The sequence below is a fragment of the Fukomys damarensis genome, unplaced genomic scaffold (genome assembly GCF_012274545.1).
Source record: "Fukomys damarensis isolate Sample0158 unplaced genomic scaffold, DMR_v1.0_HiC HiC_scaffold_17, whole genome shotgun sequence".
Classification (NCBI taxonomy): domain Eukaryota; kingdom Metazoa; phylum Chordata; class Mammalia; order Rodentia; family Bathyergidae; genus Fukomys; species Fukomys damarensis.
In genome coordinates this window covers 2,156,586-2,180,015 of record NW_022900929.1, presented here as the reverse complement: position 1 = coordinate 2,180,015, position 23,430 = coordinate 2,156,586, and the positions used below count along the sequence as shown (strand labels likewise).

Here is a 23,430-nt window from a genome sequence, read left to right as displayed (position 1 = left end):
TTTTTTTTTTTTTTTTGGTACTAGAGATCAAACTTAGGACATTGAGCTTACGAGGCAGGTGGTAGCACCACTGAGCTAAATCCTGAGCCCTAAGCCTGACTGTTAATTCCGATTGTTGATAATATGGCCTTAGGGTTCCACTGTTGAATTTTGGCTATATTTACAAAATGTTTAAAATTTGTAATTGGTCTTCATCATTAAGAAATTTAAGTAAATTTATTACTGTGCTTACGTAGTCAACTTTTACCAGTTAGGATTTCTGCTGTAGAACACCAAGGATAATTTCTAATTGGAATATTACTACTGGTAAAGCTTTTGAAAGTAGTTTAATGACCATTATGTTGTTGATTTGCTGAGCCAATGTTTTCTGAATAGAGTGAAAAATTGCATTTTAGCTTATTTTTTCTAAATTGCTGCAATTTAATGGTAAATAATGTTCAACAGGTTAGTAATACAGTGAACATGGCATGTCTTAGAATTTATTTATTTATTTATTTATTTATTTATTTATTTATTTATTTTTGTATCTGGGATCAAACTTGGGACCTTGTGCTTGTGAGGCAGGTGGCAGCACCACTGAGCTAAATCCCCTGCCCATCCTAGAATATTTTGATTGTTTCGTGTTTTGATATTGATTACATGTTTATATTTAACTTCTAGATCCAGGGAAATAGCCTTTGAAGCCCAAACTTCACGTTACTTAAATGAATTTGAAGAGCTTGCCATCTTAGGAAAAGGTGGTTATGGAAGAGTATATAAGGTTGTTTTTCACTTATTCATTTTGACCTTCTATAAATATTTTGAGAAGTTGTTTTCATTATTATGTATAAAGTGTTCAGAGAATACCTAGACATTGTGCATATTTACTTTTCATTATATCATTTATAGAAAAGTGGACATGTTTTAATTTTTTCCTAACCATGTTGGTCCTTTAGGTGGATTCTTGGAATTTTACATTTTTGTGCTGTAGTTTATTCTTATTTAAAATGTTACCAAGAAAAGTTGTGCTACTGTGTTTTTCAGCTTATATTGTTACAGTTTTGCTTTTTTTCCTGTTCTTCAGACTTGGAGCCTCTGTGAGTTAGATTTTGTACAGTTGGCAGAGCTGCTGGTCCAGCTAATTAGAGCTGATGGAAGACATCGTTTTAGCTTAATTTGATCTTTTTGACAAGTTTGGATTAAGTAAGCTCAGATTAAATGAACTTTATTTAGTTAGAACTTAATGGAATTTAATACTTTGCCTTTTTTTCTTTTTAGGTCAGGAATAAATTAGATGGTCAGCATTATGCAATTAAGAAAATCCTGATTAAGGGTGCAACTAAAACAGATTGCATGAAGGTATGAGTTTTAGAATGATTTGAGCTGAGTATGGTGGCAGTCAGCAGTAGTTCCAGCTAATGGGGAAGCTAAATCAAAGTCACCTGAGCCCAGTAGTTTTGAGACCAGGTTGGGTAACATATTATAGACCTGTTGAAAGCAAAAAACAAAGAAAGATTTATTTATTTAGAATAATTGCATATTTGGTAACTTTGAAAGAGCTGTATATGTACTTGTGTATATTTGGCAAATAATAGTATAAATTGAGTTTACTAAGAATCAGTTTATAGTAAAGTACAATAAGTGTCTAAACTGAAGTTTTAACTTGATATAATTTTATGGCATTGCAGACTGGTCATATTGCATTGATTGTCCTTACTGGAGACATTTAAGTTTTTAGGGTAACCATTTACTTTATTGCCCATACTAGAATAAAAAAGTTATTATTTTTTTTTTTTTGGTACCGGGGATCAAACTTAGGCCCTTGTGCTTGCAAGGCAGGCAGCAGAACCACTGAGCCAAATCCCTGGCCCAAAGTTATTTTGATTTATACTTTTGTTAGTTCATATTAATTGTACAAAATATTGGGTTCCATTGTGGCGTTATCATACCTGCATGTAATATTTTTATCATCTCTATCCCTCCTATTATCTTCCCTTATATCTCCCCCCAAAAATTAATTTTTTAAGTACATGACTAATGTACAATAGAGTTTGTTACAGAAACTCAACAGCCGAGTTCAGGTCCAAGTCTGTTCCCTAAAATGCTGTGCAGCTATGGGCAAGTCGCCCTGTTGTCTCTCCCACTTGGTCTCCCAGTCTTGAAATAGCCGTATTTTCACTTACACTTGGAGTAATGGAATCAAGTGAAAAAATGCTGATAAATGAGCCATAAAAATATAAAGTGCTATATAAATGTAAACTGCTTATTTTCTATAACAGCTGTTTGAAACTCTCACAAGAATATTCCCATTATTTTAACATAGTTTGGATTCCTTGTTCGGAGGGGTTACTATTTTGCTCTGGAACCAGAAATATTTGATATCGTGACCAAAAAAAATCATGTTACTCTTTTTCTTTAGGTGTTACGGGAAGTAAAGGTGTTGGCGGGTCTTCAGCACCCCAATATTGTAGGCTATCACACGGCATGGATAGAGCATGTTCATGTGGTTCAGCCCCAGGGTGAGTTGTTTTTAGTGATGCAAGTTGAACATCCCTCATGAAAATTCAAAATCCAGAAAGCTACAAACTCCAAAACTTTTGGAGGATTGTGGGAATGCTCAAATAATTGATTAGGTATACTCAGTGGCCTAAATGAATATTCCAGAATATGAAAAAAAAATCTAAAGTCAAACACTTCTGGTCACCGGCACTGTGGCTAGGAGATATGCAATCAGTCATGTGGCTGGCAAGCTTCCATGATGGGCCAATGTTAACCTGCCTTTCTTTTTGTATCTCCCATAGACCAGGCATGGCCTATACATTTTTAAAATGCTAAAAGGAATGAAATGAAGACTATTTTATGAAAATTATAAGAAATTCAAATTTCAGTGTCATCTAAATGAGGTTTAGTAGAACAGGCTTATTAATCCCTGAGTTGAGGCTGCAGCTTAGTTTCTTAAGGGTCCTGAAAACCTAAAATATTTACTATCAGGTCCTTCTATAGAAAATTTACTGACACCTGGTACAAACAGCTCTGTTTTTATAGTTCCTAAAATGTGATAGCTACTTGAATAAACTTGTATTATTATTATTTTTTAATACTGGGGATCAAATTTGGGATCTTATTCTTGCAAGGCAGGCGTGGTGCCACTGAGCTAAATTCCAAGCCCAACTTGTATTAATTTTTTACTTGTCTTGGTATTATAAATATATTTTAGCTGTCTTTTGACTATACATTGAAAAAATGGGCTGCTTGCAGATTTTTTTGTTATTTCTGTTCAACAGACAGAGTTCCTATTGAGTTGCCCTCTCTTGAAGTACTGTCTGACCAGGAAGACGACAGGTAGGTGGACTGGAGTTACTTCTTTCTTTCCTTTTTTTGGTACTGGGGATCGAACTTGGGACCTTGCACTTGTGAGGCAGGTGGTAGAACCACTGAATAGAGTTACTTCTGTATATTAGACATTGTACATTGTATCCTATCACTACAGTGACTTGCATTTGACTTTTGCTACGAGGAACTTGGAATGTTTCTTTCTTTTTCCTTGTTTTCATTCTAAATATTAAATTACTTCTCAGATGTGTCCTTCAGTGTTTTAGTTTTTGTGTTTTTTTTTGTATTGGGATTTGAACTCGGGTCCTTGTGCTTGTGAGGCAGGTGGTGGAACCACTGAGCTAAATCCCCAGCCTCCCTTCAGTGTTTTAAATAAAGATTGCAACTAGACATATTTGATACCATTTCTTTCTTTCTTTTTTTTGGTATCAGGGATCAAACTCAGGACCTTGCAAGGAAGGCAGTGGAACCACTGAGCTAAATCCCTGGCCCTGATACCATTTCTTTTAAGAGTTTGCCTATAAGGTTCATATAGTCTTTTTATTTTTGGAGATAAAATCTCACCTGTTATTCAGGCTCTCTTTGAACTCACTGTGTAGTTTAGGCTGATCTCAAACTCACGGTGATCCTCCTGACTCATTCTCCCAAGTGCTGGAATTATAGGTGTGTACCACTGGGCCTCCTTTTATGTAGTCTTGAAAGAACAGTTAAGTTACTCTTTATCTTCTTTTTACATTCACTTTTTTGGGTTTTTGAGATAGGTTTTCACTTTGTAGTCCAGGCTGGTCTTGAACTGGCTATATAACCCGGGCTGGCTTCAAATTTGCTATACTCTTGACTTAGCTTCATGTGTGTCCTTACTCTTTATTTTCCCTCCAGAGATAAATATGGTATAAATGGTGACGAAAGTAGCAGTTCATCCATTATCTTCACTGAGTTCACTTCAGAAAAAGAAAAACATGTTGGTGAACCTGACAGTGAAAAGCAGAATAATGAATTGGTGAACTACACCAACAATTTAGTCATAAGGAACAGCAGCAAATTTGAATCATCCATTGGGTTCCAAGAAAATGGCTTGGTTGATTTGTCTACTGGGCCAGTTATCAAGCATCAGCCCCTGCTCAGGCATAACTCAGAACTAGAAGGAAACTTCACATCCACTGAGGAATCTTCTGAAGAAAACTTAAACTTGTTTGGGAAGACAGAGGTAGAGTATTTTCCCAGAACCTAGTGATGTGATGCTTACCCATAGTCATTATATAAAGGAGTGTGACTGTGTGTGGCTTTTCCTTTTCCTCAGCTGACTTTCCCTAGTGCTCCTGTCTCTCTGGTGTGGCTGTTCTTCCCTGTGTTCAATCTCTTGGACTCAGCATGCTCTCTTTAACCATATGTGTGTATGTTTAGTTTTTCCCTTTCACTTAGTTAATGTTTACTAACACTTTTCTGACCTCCCTGCTGGGTCATTGCTCTTTAGATAGTCTTGAATGTGTGCCCCTGGAATTGGAAGCCTCATTTACATTCTGTTTGTGTTGTATGTTAGCATCATGCTATAAAAATATATTTATGCAAAAAAGGTTTTCTATTCTTGGAGCATGACTTTAGGAGAATCCTATAGGATAACCAGTCAGTTTCGTGATAGCCTTGTTGAGGATTAGGCTAATATGCTGATCAGACTCCCACCATACTTACCAGTTATAGCCCAGGTTGGTATCCTCCTTCCTCAGCCTCCCAAGTGCTGGGATTACAGGCATGCTCTATCACACCTGGCCTTAGGTACTTTCTTGTTTCTGGGACAAATTATCTGACATCCAGAAGTTAAAGGAGGAAAAATTTATTTTGGTTCACAGTTTGTAGATATATCAGTCCATAGTTGACTGGCTTTAAGGTAGAGCAGCATGGTAGAGGAGAAACAGTCCATGGCATGGTAGGCAGAAAGCAGCAGCCTTCCTTCTGCTTTCCCTGTTATTCCATCCAGGCTACAAGCCTAACTGTTAGTGCTATCCACACCCAGGATGGGTCTTCCCTTATAGTAAGTCCACCATCCACACCCAGAACTATGCTAAACCAGTCAGTGGACTAAGTCAGTATCCCACACCCATGATCTAGGCATTCCCACAAGCCCCACCTATGAGCATAAAAAGCTTTGGGAGACATTTTGATACAAGCCGTAATAGCAATATTGAGTATTTAAGAAATTCGAGCATTAACAAACTATCCATAATATCATGTTAGGATTTCAAAGCTGTGTATTACCATTTCTGTATATGCAACACAGAATTCTTGTCAAGGAGTTATGGGCATGTGTCTGTCTGTCTGTCTTTATTAACAAAACAAAACATCAGGTTCATCTGAATCTAAACAAGTTGAGTTTGGGGAACATTCAATCAGAATTGCTTTATTTCTCTGGTATTACATTGGAAAGTTTTTCTTTGATGCCTAAATAAATGAACTGCTGTAAGCTTAATGTTTCTCTCTTTTTCTTTCTTTTCTTTTTCTTTACTTTCTTCCTTTCTCCAGCCATCGCTTCCTTTCTACTGTGTTGGGGATTAAACCTAGGGCCTTATGTATACCAAGCAACCACTCTGCCACCAAGCAACATCCCAGCTCTTTGTAAAGAGTTCTTTTAAGACAACTCTTGACAAAGTTTCCCATGCTAGCCTAGAATTTGCAGTCTTTCAGCCATAGCATCAAGAAGGTGGAATAAGGAGGTGCTACTGAGTTCGGCATACCTTTGCTTTGGATAAGTTATTAGTGATATACAATTTAAAGCCAGCCACAATATATATACAGTGGTACCTTGCTTCACAAACTTAATTCTTTTTTTTGGTACCGGGGATTGAACTCGGGTCCTTGCACTTGCAAGGCAGGCCACCGAACCGCTAAGCTAAATCCCGGGCCCACAAACTTAATTCTTGTTATGATTTTGTTGCAGAATTTATTCCGTGATTCTTTTGCAACCAGAATTGTAGAGAGAAATTTGTGAACTGGGGTACCACTGTACTTAGAAGTATATTGATAGTTGTAGAATACCATATGGCAATCTTTGTTGTTTCATGTTGGCTTTAAAAAGTGTTTATGTAAGCTAGGTGGCATGGCACATGCTTATAATCCCAGGTGTCTAGAAAGCTGAGGCAGGAGGATCACAAGTTTGAGCCCAGCCCAGGCAATTTAGTGACTTAGAGAAACCTTGTTTTTTGTCTCAAAATAAAAAATAAATTGCTGGGGATGTAGCTCAGTGCCAAGGCCCTGGTTGAATCCTTAGTACCATAAAACAAAAACAAAGCAAAACATATTCATGTAATGAGACTCCAAACAGTTTTAAGACCAGTTCCTCAGTTTCTGCCATTCGACCTCTGCCTCCTTGTATCAAGATACACTGTCTTAATTATTGCTGTGCTTATCTGTTTCTTTCACTGGGCTTCTTGGTCAGGCCTGTGTTCTCAGCATTTGGCTGTGGTGTTAGCCTAGAGAAAGCAAGAGCGTATTTGTCAACCAAATGAATAATGTGAGTGAGCTGTGGAGATGGAAGCTCACTGTGTGTCTTCTTTAGGTGTCGTATCACCTGATGCTGCACATCCAGATGCAGCTGTGTGAGCTTTCCCTGTGGGACTGGATCACCGAGAGGAACCAGCGGGCCCAAGAGAGTGTGGATGAAGCTGCCTGTAAGTGCATTCTGTGTCTGTACATGATACAGTGCAGGATAAAAATGGGCAGTCTTCTCCATCTTATGTAGGAATGCTTCCAGTGGCTTTAAGTTTAAAAAAAAAAAACAAAAGAGAAAAACAACCCCCCCATTTGTTTTTTCAGCATTTTAGAAAACGTATTTATTTGGTAGCTGAATTTCTCTGTGATAGAATCTGTTGATATTTAAACAGTTATATAAATTTAGGCTAATGATTTTGAGTAGAAATGAATTTTTCTTTCCTTTGCTTTCCATTCCGTTCCGTTCCGCTCTGTTCCTTTCCGTTCCTTTCCTTTCCATTCCGAGACAGAGTTTCACTATGTATCCCAGGTTGGCCTGGAACACTCGAACTCATGATCCTCTTGGCTTAGCCTTGTAACTGCTGGGATTACAGAATGAGTCAGTCTGTTGCCTAGTTTTTTATTTATTAAGAGACAAAATTTAAATACTTATTTTTATTTTTTTAAGTCTGAAGCTATGACACTCATGAGAAAAAATAACCCTGTATGATCCAGGTTTCCCCAAATACCCCATGGTTTATATCCTTCTACAAATACTTTGTTAGCTAATATTTTAAGAATATACCACTGGCTCTCAGCCTTGGCTATGTATTACAATCACCAGGGAATTTTAAAAAAGATATCAGAGGGGGCTGGGAATTTAGCTCAGTGGTTCCACTGCCTGCCTTGCAAGTGCAAGGACTTGAGTTCGATCCCTGGTACCAAAAAAACCCCCCACAAAACAAAACACCCACACACACACAAAAAGATATCAGAGAAAGAACTTTGAAGAGCAAGTAAGAAGATGTTAAAATACAGGAACCCTGTCCTGCTCTCCACTGATTTTTCTGGAAGCTGGAAGCACAGACACTACAGCTGCAATGTCCCCTGTGGCTCAGAGTAGGAAATATTGAATAACACTGAAAGATCTTGAGACACAATTTAAGGAAATTGGTGCCAGTTTATGAAAAGATAACTGTGAAAGTTGAAGGGACCACTGTTTCAAAAGTAATTTTCAAATGGCAGATTACTTCTTGAATGAAGAACAAGAACCAGAACTACTGAAGAATGAGATAATCCAATCAGAGGGATTTGCGTGATACAGATGCTGAGCTAATCTTTGTTGGGATGGAACATGTAAATGAAGATTCTGAAATTGTCTTCCTCAAGGTGATTTCAAATTCAAAACAAGTTATTTAAAAGATCTTGAACAGTGTCACCCCCGGCTCATATTCAAAAAGAAGGAAAGGTCACCTCAGTCAAGACTGCTCATCTATCTCAACCTGCAGTTCATGTGACTCCAATAGTCAAAACAATGTCTATCATGCCAAATACTCCGTCTCAATGGAAATCAATAGATAGACCCATTACTACTGAATCTTAATCTAAACCTGCTTATAAAATGAGCTCACTACAAGTCATTCCTTCTCATGATTCAAAGCTGCTTTTCATTGCTGATAAAAACAGCAGAAATCCCAAAACGTATAAATTTAGGAATGAAATCCCAAGTGCACAATCTATAGCCATGACCCCTGTTTTTTTGTTTTTTTTTTTTTTCTATAAAATGAACACAAGTACTCCATCAAAAAGCATCTGCTTGTAAAGCTTTGTTCAGAATGGAATATCCTTTTCTTGGGCTTACACTAATGAAAATTCACCTTTTGCTTTCAGGGATCTGAACCCAGAAAATACCTCTGAAGGCCTGGTAAAAACAGATTTATCAAGTCCCAAAGCTCAAAATAGTATCTTTGATCCCAAGAAAGGAAGTCTTATTCTATTACATAGTGACTTTTACTGTGGACAACGTAAAGGAGGGGCAGTCAGAACAGATGACTCACTTAACCTTTAACCTGCTGATCGTGATACTGGGTCCAGCAGACCCATCCCTTACTTTTCTACTGTAAATTTGTACTTTAGCATAATAGTAGCCAGCCATGCATCTCATTACTTTTCTCTGAGGGGTACCAGAACCAATCTAGTGTTTCCTCACTTTGTATAACAGATAACAAGGTGTGTGCACCTGTGCAAAAGTGGCAAAACAGGATTTTTACTCACATACTCCTTCTGACTGGCTTTGCATATATTTACCCAAGCATCACAGAGCTCCAGTAGATGTGCACCACTCCAGGATTTGTTTAAATAAGTTTCTTTTAATGTTCTGGTAGAAGTAGCCCAATTCAGTACAATGACACATGAAAAATCAGATTTGCAAGTTTTGGAGGTCAAAAGTGAATCATCAGATTAGTCTTGCATGGATGATGAAGATGATCCATTATGGTAAAATACATGTTTTCATAACAGAAGAGTGGTGTAGGTAGATGATGATGATGATTACGATGATGATGACTTTGACCTTGGCCATGTGAGCCAAAGTTCCTGTGACAGTGAAAAGGAGCAAGAATAGACTGATACAGACACAGGGGATGCAGACTTCCTTGATTCAGATGACGAAGAAAACAGCAATGTGAGTACAAATTTGATTAGTTGAAATGTTGGGAAATGGCCATACAACCAAATGGAAGGATCCAATGTTAGAACTAGGTCTGAAAATATAGTGAGGGCCTTGGCAGGGTGAAACGCATTGGACAGAATGCCAGCCTTGCTGTTCAGCATTGGAATTTGTAGCAGAAGTACTGCAAGATGCTATGAAATACACAAAGGCTGAAATTCAAGTAAAACATTCTGTATGAGTCAATAGCCATATTAAAAATTTTATTTATTAAAAAATGTATTATGACAACTTCACTAGCTGAACTAAAAGCATTTCTGGGTCTGCAGTACTTAGCAGGGATTCTTATGGTAACTTCAGGAATGTAAAAGATTTATGGAAAAGCAGTGGGTCAAAATGTGCCATAAGCTGGGTGTGATGGTGCACGCCTGTAATACCAGCACTCAGGAGGCTGAGGCAGGAGGATTGCTGAATTGAGACCAGCCTGGGCTACATAATGAGTTCCAGGTCAGTCTCAACTACATAGTGAGACCCTGTCTCAAAAAACCGGGAAAAGTATGTATATATACTTTTTCATTAAGTTTATTGGTACTTTTTAGGTATACAGTACAGTTGCATTCACCATTGGGATGTTGTACCTTTACATGATGTATCTTGGTTCTTATATTTTCCCCATATCTCTGCCCTCCCTTCACCCCCTCCACCCTTCCTTATTTACAGACTTTGTTTCCATTCTTTCCTTTTCTCATTTTTTCTTTTCCCTTCTTTCCTTTCCCTTACCCTTCCCATTTCCCCTACACCTTTAGCCCTTTTCTTCATATTTCACATTATCGATCATACAATTTGAACCTTATTTTACACTTTTAGTTTTTCATACCAGAGAAACTATTTGGTATTTACACATGTGTGTCCTATTTATTTCACTTAAGAGTATGGCCTCAATATGCATCCATTTAGCTATAAATGACTCTTGTTTCTCATTCTTTATGGCTGAATAGTACTCCATTTTATAGGAAAAATCCATGTCTTCTTTATCCAGTCTCCAGTTGATGGGCATTTGGGCTGTTTCCAAGTTTTAGCTATTGCAGACTGTGCCGCTATAAACATGGGTTTGCATATATCACTGGGTATGATTCTTTTAAATTCTTTTGGAAAGAAGAGAGGAGAGGAATAGGAGGGTCAAATGGAACCTCTAATCCTAGTTTTTTGTAGTATCTCCATATTGATTTCCACGGTGGCTGCACCAGTCTGCACTCCCACCAACAGTGAAGAAGGGTTCTTATCACCCCACAACCCTGCCAGCATTTGTTATTGGTTGATTTCTTGATAGCAGCCATTCTTTCTGGGGTGGGGTGGAACCTCAGTGTTGTTTTCATCTGCATCTCTGGAATGACCAGTGATGTGGAACATTTTTTCATATGTTTATTTGCTGCTTTTACTTGTTTGTCTGAGAAGTGTTTGTTCATTTTAGATGCCCATTTTTGAATTTTGTCTTTATTTTGGGGGGTCTGATTTTTTGAGTTCTTTATATATTCTAGATAGTAGACCTTTGTCTGAGGAACAGCTGGTAAATTTTTTCCCCACATCATAGGTTGTCTCTTTATCTCTGTTGGTGGTTTCTCTTGTAGTGCAGAAGCTTTTTAATAACATGAGATTCGAGTTTATGGCATAAAAATTTATGCCTTTGTAAATGTGAAGACTTATTATGCTTTCAATTTAGACATTTATCCAGGAATTCAGCCGTCAGGTCCTTATTCATATAGTAATAAACTGAATGATATTGTGAACAGATTCGTTGCTCCCGTCTGCCAAACTAATTGGAATATGACATTCAACAGTTGGTTCACCAGTTTCCAATTGAGGTTATATTTGCTAACAAAGCACAAGGAACTATACATGGGAACAAAGCAGGAATTCTAAACGAAATGTTGCGCTTTCAAAATAGAGAATTGTGTAGTACAATCTTTGGATTTCAGAAAAATTTATACTGGCCTTGTATATGGTGAAGAAAACAAACTGGTGCTGCTGATGTAAGCATTGAACCATGATGAAAATATTAATTGGGAATCCGTGACAAAATGGAACCTGAAATGGAAACTTTCTACAACAAAACCAAAGGTGGAGTAGGTGTTGTTGATGTCACTGGAAACACAAAGCATTGGCTGGTGATTGTGATTTACTTAGTTCTAAATACAAAAATAACCAGTGTAAAATATCATGGAGAAATTTTGTAGAGGATTGGGACTGGAATTCATAAGAGATCATTTACTGCAAAGGAAAAATAAAATGTTTTTGTCCATGGAACTATGCAAAAAAAAAATTGTGGAGCACACTGGTGAGCTGACAGGTGTACAGAGAGGCACAGCCTCACAAAGACCTGCTACTACAATAGGAAAACCAAGAAGATGTCAACTGTATCCTAGAAGAAAGGACAGGAAAACAAAACATATGTGTTATCAGTGTGAGAGGTATGCATGGAACATGCAGTTGTGTTCAGGCTGTCTTGGGTGTGACATTGAAGCGATGATTATTTCTGTGGTAGACTTTTATGTTTCTTTTTTTTGGTACCAGGGATTGAACTCAGGTCTTTGCGCTTGCAAGGCAGGCCACGAAACCACTGAGCTAAATCCCCGGCCCTGTGTTTCTATTGTAGTTCACATTGGTTTTTATTTCTGATGTTATCTCTTAGATCTTGTAAGTAGGTAAACAACTGATATAAAAATATTGATGTCTATTCTAAGCATTCATTACATATTTGATATTTTAGTTTATTGATCTTATTTTCCTGCTAAGTGCATGTTGTACAATATAGTAGGAAGCTCCTGACAAAACAGAGAAGAGAGGTGACAAGACTGCCACATAGGAAAGGAAAACTAAGCGCATATGCCCTCAGTGTAAGTGAGATGTGTGCATGGAGCATGCAGTTGTCACATGTGAACCCAGCTGAAACAAAGCTTATTTTTATTGTAGAGTTCTATTGGTACTTTCATTGTAGTAAAGGAATTTATTTCTGATGTTATATTTTAGGTTTTGTAAGCAAGTACCCAGCTGATGTGAAAATGTTGATATCTGTTCTAATGCACAATACATATTAAGAATTTAAAGAGCCTGGGATTTAGCTCAGCGGTTCAGTGGCCTGCCTTGCAAACGCAAGGACCCGAGTTCAATCCCCAGTACCACCCCCCAAAAAAAAAGAATTTAATACTTTATTTTATTGATATTTTATGTTCCTTTTAACAACACCCTATATAATATAGTAAGAAACTCCTGAAAAACAACCAGATCAATGAGATGTCAGGTAAGTCCTACAAAAAGCCCAGGAAAGCAAAGCACATGTGCTGTCAGTGTAAGCAATAATGTATGTGTGGACTGTGCTATTGTCATATGTGTAGACTGCCTTAGGGATGAAAATTGAAGTGAAGATTATTTTTTTTGTAAAGTGCTATTGGTATTTTCATTGTAGTTCGTATAAGCATTTGTGTTCTTTCTTAGACTTTGTACACTAGAAAAGAGTTGATACTGAAAATTGTGATGCTTTATATAAATACTCGTAAATATTTTAAAAATTCAATACTTAATTTTTGGGATATTTTTCTTCTTTTAAGTATTCATTATTTAATAAAGTTCATAAAATTAAATTTAATAATTCACCAATAGAAATATTCTAAAGATTAAATCCATGTTTATGTGCCTTTATGACAAATTTAGTATTATTCTATGCAGGTTAAATGTCTCAACTGCTTGAAATTCTGAAAAATATCAAGTTTATGAAGCACCATTTAGAACTAGAGAAGCAGAGGGGTGACAGCTGGGAAAACCACAGTACTTGCCAGCACTACCATCAGCAGTTTCCAACTCCATTCCAGCTGCAGTGTCACATTGACAGGGTGCACACTACCCAGGAGCCCTCTGCTATCTGTAAAATCTGTGGATTGCCATTTGAAATGGATCAGGTTCTCTTACAACACGAGAAGGACAATCATGAGCCTGGGGAAATGCCCTATGTGTGCCATGTTTGCAGTTACAGATCATTGGCCTTTGCTGATGTGGAAACACATTTTAGAACATGCCATGAAAACGCTAAGGATTTGCTTTGTGTTTTGTCTTAAAATTTTCAAATCTGAAAATCCATATATGCATCATAGTTGGAAGTACTGAAGCAAGAAGAAAGTCTTTCCTTTTTACAAGTGCTGGCTACACTTTTTTTTTTTTTTTGGTGCTGGGGATCGAACTCAGGTCTTTGTGCTTACAAGGCAGGTGGCAGAACCACTGAGCTAAATCCCCCACCCACAGTTTTTAAGTTTGAAGGAGGAAATAGAGCACAAACCCAAGAATCATCAAACTTTAAAATTCCCAGAGTTACTGGAAGGGTTGCCTCCTAAAACAAAGGTTGTTACTCAAACTTCAATTCACGTATCAAGAGGTACATAATCAGTTATTGTGAGCAATATTGACCCTTGCCTGTCACGTGTGAAAACCAAAAAGAAGACTCCACGAACTTTAGATATTCTGGACTTCTTGGCAGCCTGAGTGAGTTCAGGCTAAATATATGTTCTACCTATTTCCATGGACTCTGAAAGGCAGGTATGAGGCTAGGTCATCTGTACATCATGACTGATGCAGTGTCACCAACTGTCAGATTTTTCCCTATTCTAAAAAAGCAGTTCAGAAATCTTCATGGCCTTTCTTTACTCAAACCCCTCCACAAAGAAGTCACTGTTCATCATATATTAGTTTTTACTGTTTTTGAACTTTAAACATGCTACATCACTTTAATAAATGGAATCAAACAAAAAAAAATATGTCACTGAAAGCTGGATATGGTGGCACATACCTACAATCCCAGCACTCAGGGCTGAGGCAGGATTGCTATAAGATTGAGGCCAGCCTGAACTACAAAGTGAGACCCTGCCTCAGAAACACACACACACACACACACACACACACACAAACCCGACAAAACAAAACAAACTTTACAATGAAGGAACCTGACAAATACTACCTTAGGTAAAGGTCATGGTCATCATCAATATTGATACATCATATGCCTTCCTCATGTGATATGATGAGAATTATAGTTTATGTCTGTAGATTTCCTCCACCAAACCATAATCCCAATGTGATCAATTGGAAAAACATCCAATCCCTATTGGGACAAATCTGTGTTAGAGACATTCCACAAAAATAACTGACCAATACTTCTCATAACTGTTAAGATTATAAAAGACAAGGACACTTATGAAATTGTCACAGAGCAGAGGAATGTAGAGAGACATGGACACTCAGTGTAGTATGGTAGGTATATCCTGAATTGAGTCCTGGAACAGGAAAAGGAAACTGGTAAAAATTTAGGAAATCTAAATAAACCCTGGACTTCTTAATATGAACATCGGTGCATTCATTTTGACAGAGGTACCTTACTAATTTAAGGTGTTAATCATTTTAGAACCAAGTTAACATTTATTTGTTAATGTAGTAAATTCTTAAAAATTGAGAAACAAAACTATATATTTTTTCTTTTTACTTGCAGGTCCTTATGTTATAGCCAGTGTTGCAACGAAAATTTTTCAAGAATTAGTGGAAGGTGTTTTTTACATACATAATATGGGAATTGTACACAGAGATCTGAAGGTAAATGGGGCAACTACATCCTTGAAATTGGAGGTGACCTAATGGGGGTCACTGAATTTAAGGAGATGATGTACCCTTATTTATTTATTTATTGTTTACTTAGGAGAGTATTACTTACATAAATCAGCATTTCATAGGTTCTGAACATGTAATTCTTAGACTGAACTAGTGCTTGCTTCGGCAGCACATATACTTAGATTGAATGAACTAAAAGCAGCAATTTGGGTATATTTGAAAATTCTGTGGATTATGAATACTGTTTTACTAATAATGTGCTCTGAATGCTAATGTGATTGGTCATATTAAATGTACTTAATACAATAAAAATGCTCAGGTATTATTGCAGCCTTAGAGCCAAAATGTATTTCTGAAAAATTCTACCTTTTGCTGTTTTAAGAAATATGTAAGGAAGGGCTGAGGATTTAGCTCAGTGGTGCCACCGCCTGCCTTGCAAGCACAAGGACTCCAGTTTGATCCCCAGTACCAAAAAAAAAAAAAGAAAGAAATATATGAGGAAGTGGTGGCATGCATCTGTAGTCCCAGCTAGTCAAGTGGTGGGAAGACCACTTAAGCCCAGGAGTTTGAGACCAGACTGGACAACATAAATATATATATGGTGTCACTTGCCTGTAATACTGGAACTCTGGGAAGTAGAGACAGGAGGATAGCAAGTTTGAGCCCAGCCTGGGCAACTTAGTGACTTAGTTATATACCCTGTCTCAAAAAATGAAAAAGGGTTGGGGATATAACTCATTGTATAGGTTGTTGGTTCAATCCCCGGTATCTGCCCCCGCATCCCCTGAAAAATACACACACACACACACACACACACACACACACACACACACGCACACGCAACTATTCCAACTTTTATTCTCAATCAGTATAAAAAAAATGTATTTTATTTGGCTGATTTTAAAGTAATGTGCTTACTTTTTAGGCAAAAATTAAATCATGGAAAAAGGATTATCTAAAAGAAAATTTAGGAATACCAGAGTTAATGTGCAAATCATTTTATTTTTTGGAAAAGCTTTAAGAACCAATAGTTTGTACATTGGGATATGAAGATAATGGGTTTGGTATTTTCTGGTACATGTCTAGCCAGAAAAGGCAGTTTGAATTGCTGAAATTCTTAGGACTGAGGACCTTGGTCTTACTTGAGGAGGTAAGCTAAGTCATAATAGCAGTATATTGAGTTCCATATCTTTATTGGAAGAAATTGCTTCAGGTGATGTTTGTGTTTCTCTCTACAAAGATTTCTGATGATTTTTTTACAGATCTCCTCTAGGGGTAAAGGTTTTTGCGATAAGTTTATTAGGGCTTGCCTTAAGGAGTGGAATTCTTGTGGCATGATTCCTATAGGTAGAATTCCTTGCTTATTTGTCAGTCTCAAAGGGTAAGTGCGACAGAGTAGCCTAGCAAAAAGAGTCTTGTCTCTGAGGTTGGAACTACGCTGAAGGTACATATAAATCGGAGATTCTCCATTTCTTGTTAAAATGTTAACGTTTGCCTCAAATTCCAGCAAGAGATTGATTATTGCCTCTCTGCCTCCAACACATGCCTTATGGAGAGCTGTTAGACCTTCACAATTCTGAGCATTGACTTTGGCTCCATGTATTAGCAACAAATGGATGCAGCTCAGCCCTGCCTCTAGTAGGCGGCCTGCCTTGCTTGATGCAGTGCACACTGCCAGCATCAGGGCCGTGTTCCCCGTGGACAAAACAGCACAGTTAACATTTGCACCATGCGCAATAAGTGTTTCTGTCATGTCCTTACTCAGTATATCTGCAGCCATGTGAAGGGGTGTCATGCTGGCTTCATTGATAGCATTGACCTGTGCACCATTTTGGACCAATATGGAAAGAACTGGATGGGTCCCATATGAAATGGCCAAGTGGAGGGGAGAAACTTTGTCATTGTTGTCTGCCTGGACATTAACTTGAGCTCCATATTCACACAAGATGCGAAGACATGTTTCAGCATTATCCTGGTCTGTCAGGATCCTTTGGATTCTGTTACCAGTTTTTGTCCATGTGGTAGAAGTGATTGGCCAGTGCAGTATCATCAACTCGAGAGTGGTGAGGCCTCGTGTGTCCCTGGAAGGTATTTATCACATGTCACAGGAGATTCATTCAGAATCTCTTCATTCAGAGTTAATGCTTAAGAAGGCACTGTTTTTATAAAGTAATAATACCTTTACTTACATAATAGCATTTCAAGTTCTGTGTTGCTGCACAGTTTCTTAGGATATAATGGGTTTTGAGGAGACAGGGTAGCATGCCTCCCTGCATGATGGGCCCAGTTCTTCAGAGAAGCCTATTTCAGCTTTGTTGCTGAAGGCAAGGCCCGACCTTGCCCAGAGCCAGGCTCAGTTACTGGGCATTTGATAAAACTATGGGTATGAGTTGTTAATACCCAGGAAGTGAACCCTGAAGGACCAGGTTCCGTTTATTCAATTGGGTGACTCTGTGTCTGTCCCTTCCCTGATGTGTTCCTTTATGAGTGTAGGTAGTAGGACAGATGACAAGGGTTGAATCTGGGGATGTATGGTCATTCTGAAGTTAGTGAAACCAGTTCATCTTCATCCCCTGCTCTAATCCAGGAGGAATGAACATTTTATGGGTTCTCATTTCTCAGGGCCAATTCCAAAATTTTTTTAGGAGAAAGAAGAAGGTTTGTCATCAAAATCTGACTGCTCCACTGACATTAGGAACTGACTACACAAGTGCAGTGGGGTTTGGGATGTGTAGGGAGACATTAAGAGCAGGCCGTGCTAGTTTGGCTCTTCTGAGCAGAGTAAGGATTTGCACTGAGAAATTGTATTATTTTTATACTATATAATTCTTTTGTTTTTTTTAGCTAGCATTCATTGTGCACTCAGTGATAGACATTTGGGTTAGATGTTAAGGACAGTGTTGTAAGCAAGATAAGTTTGATCAAGCTCATCTACTAGTGGAGGATAAAAAGAAAACCTATTGTCTATTTTTTTTTTTTCATACTTAAGTTGTTAAACATCTTGCGTGCCGTGGCTAGGACTCAATACATTTTCCATAGCACTTGTTACTGAGCTCAAGGTGGAGTAATGTGGCTGGCTGTTCCTGTGTTCTTTTCATGACTTCCAGAGAATCTCATCTAGTTAGTGAAGAAGTGGATTCATTGGAAACATAGTTTGTATCCCATGACCCATGAGGAATGAACAAACCCAAATATAATGGGACAAGAAGCCTCTGTATCGCTCTCACCCTCACTTAGATGAGGATGCTGCATTAACTTACCGTACTTCGGGGTCAGCCCCATGTTCTAACAAACAAAGCAGACTTTTGGCATTGTGGTATTTGACAGCCAGATGGATGGGGATGATGGAACGTGTTTGCTGCAGGGAAACCAAAGTGAATTACAATCATATTGTATAAAATAGTATTTATGTTAGCCTGCCATTCCAAAGACCAAGTACTATAAAATAGTATTTATGTTAGCCTGCCAAAATTAAGTATGTGAGTATTGCACTGGTTCCATATTTGGTATGCTTATTGAAATTTTCCTTTTCTATTGCCTGGTTTCAGAGACCAGGGAATTTCATATTGTATAATTTATGTTTTATAGAAACAGAAACTTACCAGGGCAACAGAAATAATACCCAAAGCTTTGAAAGTTGCTTCTTGTGAAGAACTCATGGTGTAAAATTAATGGTAATTGCTTTGAAGTTGCTTAGTCCTTACATTAACCCACAGGATGATTGATGAGTATAGTTTTAAAGGCTTTGCCAGTGTCATACTATCAGCAGTAAAACCTGCAGTTTCAGGGCTCCCAGAAAGATAGCACAACATGTGTTCTGTCTATGATAAGTGGAACTGTTTATGCCAGTTCTTAAAATATATATGTAAAATATATATGTGGTTTCACACTCTATCTGTAAGATAAGGGGGAGGATGGGAGAAAAGGTGACTTCCTTCTTGAAAAAAATTAATTATAAAGGCAATAATCATTGTATAAAATTAGGAATGAAAAATATGCATTAGTAGGGAGAAAAGTAATACCACTACACAGACATAATCCCCACTAATCTATTTAAGAGCATGGTGTTAATATTCTTCTGGCCAAACAAGTTCTAGGCTTTTCCTCCATCTGTTTGAGGAGTGGAAGAGAGGTGTTATGGACCTTGGGGTACACAGGACCTCAGGGCACACTTCTCTGTGCTTGCCGAACCAGGCTCCTGAATTGCATGTTTTGTGAGGGCTCTGGGGAACTTAGGGAGTTCATAAACATTAGGTTGTGTTCTTCCCTAAGCTTCTTTTTCTAAAAGCAACAGCAGAAAAGCAGGTACCTGGCGCCAGCGTAATGTGTAGCAGATGTGGTTGGATGGAATGGTCAAAGGCTGGTCAACTGTGTGATTTCTGAGGAGTGCCTTGATGGCAGTGCAGTCTTCTTTGATAATGGCCTCATAAAGCTTAGTGTGCAGCGTTATGGCTGGGCTGTCCTCCAGTGACTCGGCACTGTCAGGCACCGGGCTTCTCCTCTTGGTTATATTTCCCATGGGGAAATGCTGTTAGGGAATTGATCAGCATCATTCTCTTTATGATGATTCTTTCAGTTTAGTTCTAGAACTGCTCTAGAATTGTGAAGAATTGTATTTCTAGCTAGGCATAGTGGTCATGCTTGTAATACCAGTATTCTCTCAGAGGCTGAGATGGGAAGATGGCAAGTTTGAGCCCAGTGTGGACAACTTACTTAGAAAGACCCCCCTCAGAGGGAAAAAAGAGAAAAAGAAAGTTGGGGATGTAGCTCAATGAAAGTCCCTGAGTTCAGTCACTAGGGCCAAAAAACAAGAATTGGAAATGAACACACTTCATTTTTCTACTGGAGCCATACCTTTCAGACTTTATTCCTTGATGTGGAGTGCCAAATATCAGCATAGATTTTTAGGTTTTCTGCTTAGTCACAAAGACATATAAACTGTCATCTTGTACCTAAGATTATATCTGTTTTCCATGTCAACTGTAGTTCAGACTGCTAAGTAATCTAAAATGGGAATTTTTACATAAACACAAATTATCACTTAAATGTGTGGGTTTGTTTGTTTGTTTGTTTGTTTTTGAGACAGGGTCTCACTATGTAGTTGATACTGACCTGGAACTAACTTTGTAGCCCATGCTGGTCTCGGACTCACACTGATCCTCTTGCCTCAGCCTCCTGAGTGCTGGGATTACAGGTGTGCACCACCACATCTGGCTCACTTAAATATGAAAACAACTTTCAACCTGTTTTTTTTTTTTGTTATCAGGGATCGAACTCTGGACCTTGTGCTTGCAAGGCAGGTGGCAGAACCACTGAGCTAAATCCTCGGCCCAAAATATTTTTTTTTATTTTAGTATTCTTTCCTCCCTCCAGTATAGATGCAGTTTTTCACTGGTATAGTCTGGGAGTGTCTTGGATCTGCCATGATAGCTTAATATTGTGACCTAATTATTTCCCACACTGGCGAATATACGAGTCATCTGTGAGCTTTAAAAATATCAAAGATGATTGTCACACAGGACAAAGATGAGTGGCTCACAGGAGGATTACGAGTTCAAGGCCAGCATGGGCAACTTAGCAAGCAGAGAGAGAGAGAGAGAGAAAGAAAAGGAAGCAGGACTGGGCGGGGGCGGTATCTAGCTCACTGTACAGAGAGAACATGCTTACTGTTTGCAAGGCCTTGGGTTTCATCCCCAGCACCAAAAACAAAACCGAGTTTTTCATTGAAAATTGCAGTCTTTGACTGTTGGAGAAGACAGTCTTTAAAAGCTTCTTGGGTGACGATGCCCTGTCAGGGTTGAGAAATGCTTGTGTATAAAGCATGTTTTACATTGATGCTTCTCAAATCTGAAACAGCTTTGAGACTTTTAAATAATAGTGTCCACCCCAGGAATTCTGATTTTCTTCACCTGGGGATGGCTTGGTCATTGAGATTTCTCTTGAACTCCTCTGATGATTCTAACGTACAGCCAGACTTGAGAACTATTGGGGCAGCTTGCCCTGAGTTGATAACTCTTTAACACCCAAGTTTTCACTATTTTAGAAAATTAAGGAATTGACATCTTTTGTTTGTTTATAGCCTAGAAATATTTTTCTTCATGGCCCTGATCAGCAAGTAAAAATAGGAGACTTTGGCCTGGCCTGCACAGACATCATACAGAAGAATGTGGACTGGACCAGTAGAAATGGAAAGGGTAAATTTTTGTTAGTGCTTTTTGATTTTTTACATTAAAAAGGAGATGTGGTTGAACATACCCGTATTTAAAGAGAGTCGTAAAAATGTAATAATAAATCTAAGACAAAAGTAACCCTTGTTCCCCTAGGACAGTGATGGCAAACCTTTTGTATCTGTCAGTGATAACAAACAGCTAGCTGTGGCACATGTGTCACACAGGTCGCCACCACTGCCTAAAGAGGTAAAGAGCCCTGCTTATAGCAAGCAGTCCTTAGTGGTTTCAGTGTTACTTATGCACTGTTTCATGTGCACTTTTCTCACCCATAGGAATACCAACACATACCTCCAGAGTTGGAACCTGTTTGTATGCTTCACCGGAACAGTTGGAAGGATCTGAGTATGATGCCAAGGTAGTAGTTGTTGCTTTTTCTGCTTTTGACCTGCTTTGTAATTTTAACAGTACTGCAAATGCAGAAGTTCTAAGTAGGTGTGTTTTGGGAGATATCTGAGTTCTACAGGTGATCCTTTGATGGAAACTCTCCTAAGAAAAAGCTTCATTTTAGCTCAGTTGGGGTAGCCCAGATCTGTAATCCTCCCACTCTGAGAGTTTAAGCCCAGCCTGGTCAGTTTAGAGGACCTGTCTAGAAATAAAAAGTGGTCCAGGGATGTAGCTCAATCCAAAGGCCCTCGGTTTAATCCCCAGTACTCTTCCATCCTTAAAGTCTCAATTTTTAACCAGATCTGACTGCATTACCTTTTAGGCTACCTCACTATTTCTAAATCCATGGATATATCGTAAGTTATTCCTGAAGTAAACTTTTAATTTAAATCACCATTCACCCCAGGAAACTAAATCCTTACAAACCTGTCTTTAGCCTTTCATTCTTTTGACTTAAAGCTTAGACAGACACATGCCACAGGGAAGCTTGCTATTTGACTCCCCTTGTAAGAGAATGAAGGTACTATAAAATTTTAATCCCCATTGAAGAAATGCTAAAGTAAATCCTCTTTTCAAAGTAACAGCATAGTTAGCTCAGTGGTTCCACTACCTGTCTGTCTTGCAAGTGCAAGGTCCTGAATTCGATTCCTGGTACCAAAACAAAACAAAAAACAACAGCCTAGTGCATTTTCTTCTTTTTTGATGAATCATTTAGTTTTTCAGTGATTGGGAAAGAGCTGCCAGAAAAGACCACAGCTGCACCTGAAAGCCAATGTAGTGAAGACTTTCCTAAAAACTTTTAGGAAAGCAGCAGATTTTACACAGAGTTTGTAAATGTTATTGAGAATGCTTAGTTATGAGTAGAGGCTAAAGTGAAACCAGAGGAAGAGCTGGAGACAGTCCCTTGACCCTGGCACGAACATTCAGGAGCTCCTATCACTCTGCATGGATCAGGCCTGAATCTAACCATGGAGTGGTTAGAGACAGCATAGGGCTGGTGACTGCTGTGGGTGGTGGGAGATATCCTTGCCCTTCACCTGACTGCCCATTCTGCAAGCTACCCCATGGGTGCTCCTGTTGGCTATTAAAGAGATGGGGGTTGCCGGACATAGTGGTTGGTACATGCTTATAGTTCCAGCACCCTGGGAGGCTGAGGCAGGAAGATCATAAGTTCTGTCCCAGCCTGGGCAACTTAGTGACTTTAGTGAGACCTTGTCTCTAAAGAAAATACGTAAAAGGTAGGCCGGGCCCCAATCCACCGCGGGAAGGAGAACCACGCCTGCTCCCGACCAGCAGCCATCGCTCAAGCGCCAGGAAGGTAGCCGCGCGGGCGCCCCTGAACCCCCACCCCCAACCCCGTGTCCCTCCCCCGGCACACTCTCAGACCTCCTGACTGTGCCAGTCTTTGGACCCACTCTGCAGAGGCAGAGGTGGTCATCAAGGGTATTTTTCTAAGTTCCCAACTTTGAACATCTTTAAAGAAAGGGCGTGGGAAACCTGTAATAGAACGTTGTGGAGTTCAACCATTCAGAAGGATGGGGAACTCAATCTGGGCCTTGCAGCCTGAGGTCAGTCAGCGTCATGGGGTTGAGCCATCAGCTAACTGAGACCAGGGGTCTTGCATCCTTGCTCTGTCTGAGCCATCAAATGGTAAATATACTATATTGAAAAGTTTGTTCACTGCAGACATGTTCTGGACTGCTTCTTGATTTCAATTTAATTCAAATG

At 38.8% G+C, this 23,430-nt stretch overlaps 2 protein-coding genes across 2 annotated transcripts in view; one reads left to right on the top strand and one right to left on the bottom strand.

Annotated features, from left to right (window-relative positions):
* Eif2ak1 (eukaryotic translation initiation factor 2 alpha kinase 1) overlaps nucleotides 1-23,430 on the top strand; it is a 41,043-nt gene that overhangs the window by 11,868 nt on the left and 5,745 nt on the right. Inside the window, exons 5-13 of the mRNA XM_010642757.2 lie at nucleotides 661-760; nucleotides 1,258-1,338; nucleotides 2,399-2,498; nucleotides 3,264-3,321; nucleotides 4,192-4,519; nucleotides 6,863-6,974; nucleotides 14,973-15,073; nucleotides 21,168-21,282; nucleotides 21,591-21,673. Coding sequence (XP_010641059.1) covers nucleotides 661-760; nucleotides 1,258-1,338; nucleotides 2,399-2,498; nucleotides 3,264-3,321; nucleotides 4,192-4,519; nucleotides 6,863-6,974; nucleotides 14,973-15,073; nucleotides 21,168-21,282; nucleotides 21,591-21,673 — 1,078 coding nt within the window. The remainder of the gene's footprint in view (nucleotides 1-660; nucleotides 761-1,257; nucleotides 1,339-2,398; nucleotides 2,499-3,263; nucleotides 3,322-4,191; nucleotides 4,520-6,862; nucleotides 6,975-14,972; nucleotides 15,074-21,167; nucleotides 21,283-21,590; nucleotides 21,674-23,430) is intronic.
* Ankrd61 (ankyrin repeat domain 61) lies at nucleotides 16,227-19,607 on the bottom strand. The gene is made up of 3 exons (XM_010642756.2): nucleotides 19,398-19,607; nucleotides 18,349-18,446; nucleotides 16,227-17,169 (listed from the first exon to the last, which is right to left on the bottom strand). The coding sequence occupies exons 1-3, from the start codon at nucleotides 19,605-19,607 to the stop codon at nucleotides 16,227-16,229; spliced, it is 1,251 nt and encodes a 416-aa protein (XP_010641058.1).

What these genes read in the sequence shown, in the direction of transcription:
- Ankrd61 (XM_010642756.2), bottom strand. Translation starts at nt 19,607, where the DNA reads ATGGGAAATATAACCAAGAGGAGAAGCCCGGTGCCTGACAGTGCCGAG. An exon ending in ACACATTACGCTGGCGCCAG is followed by an intron (nt 18,447 to 19,397) that starts GTACCTGCTTTT and finishes GTTTCCCTGCAG; the next exon opens with CAAACACGTTCCATCATCCC. An exon ending in GGGGCTGACCCCGAAGTACG is followed by an intron (nt 17,170 to 18,348) that starts GTAAGTTAATGC and finishes AATACCTTCCAG; the next exon opens with GGACACACGAGGCCTCACCA.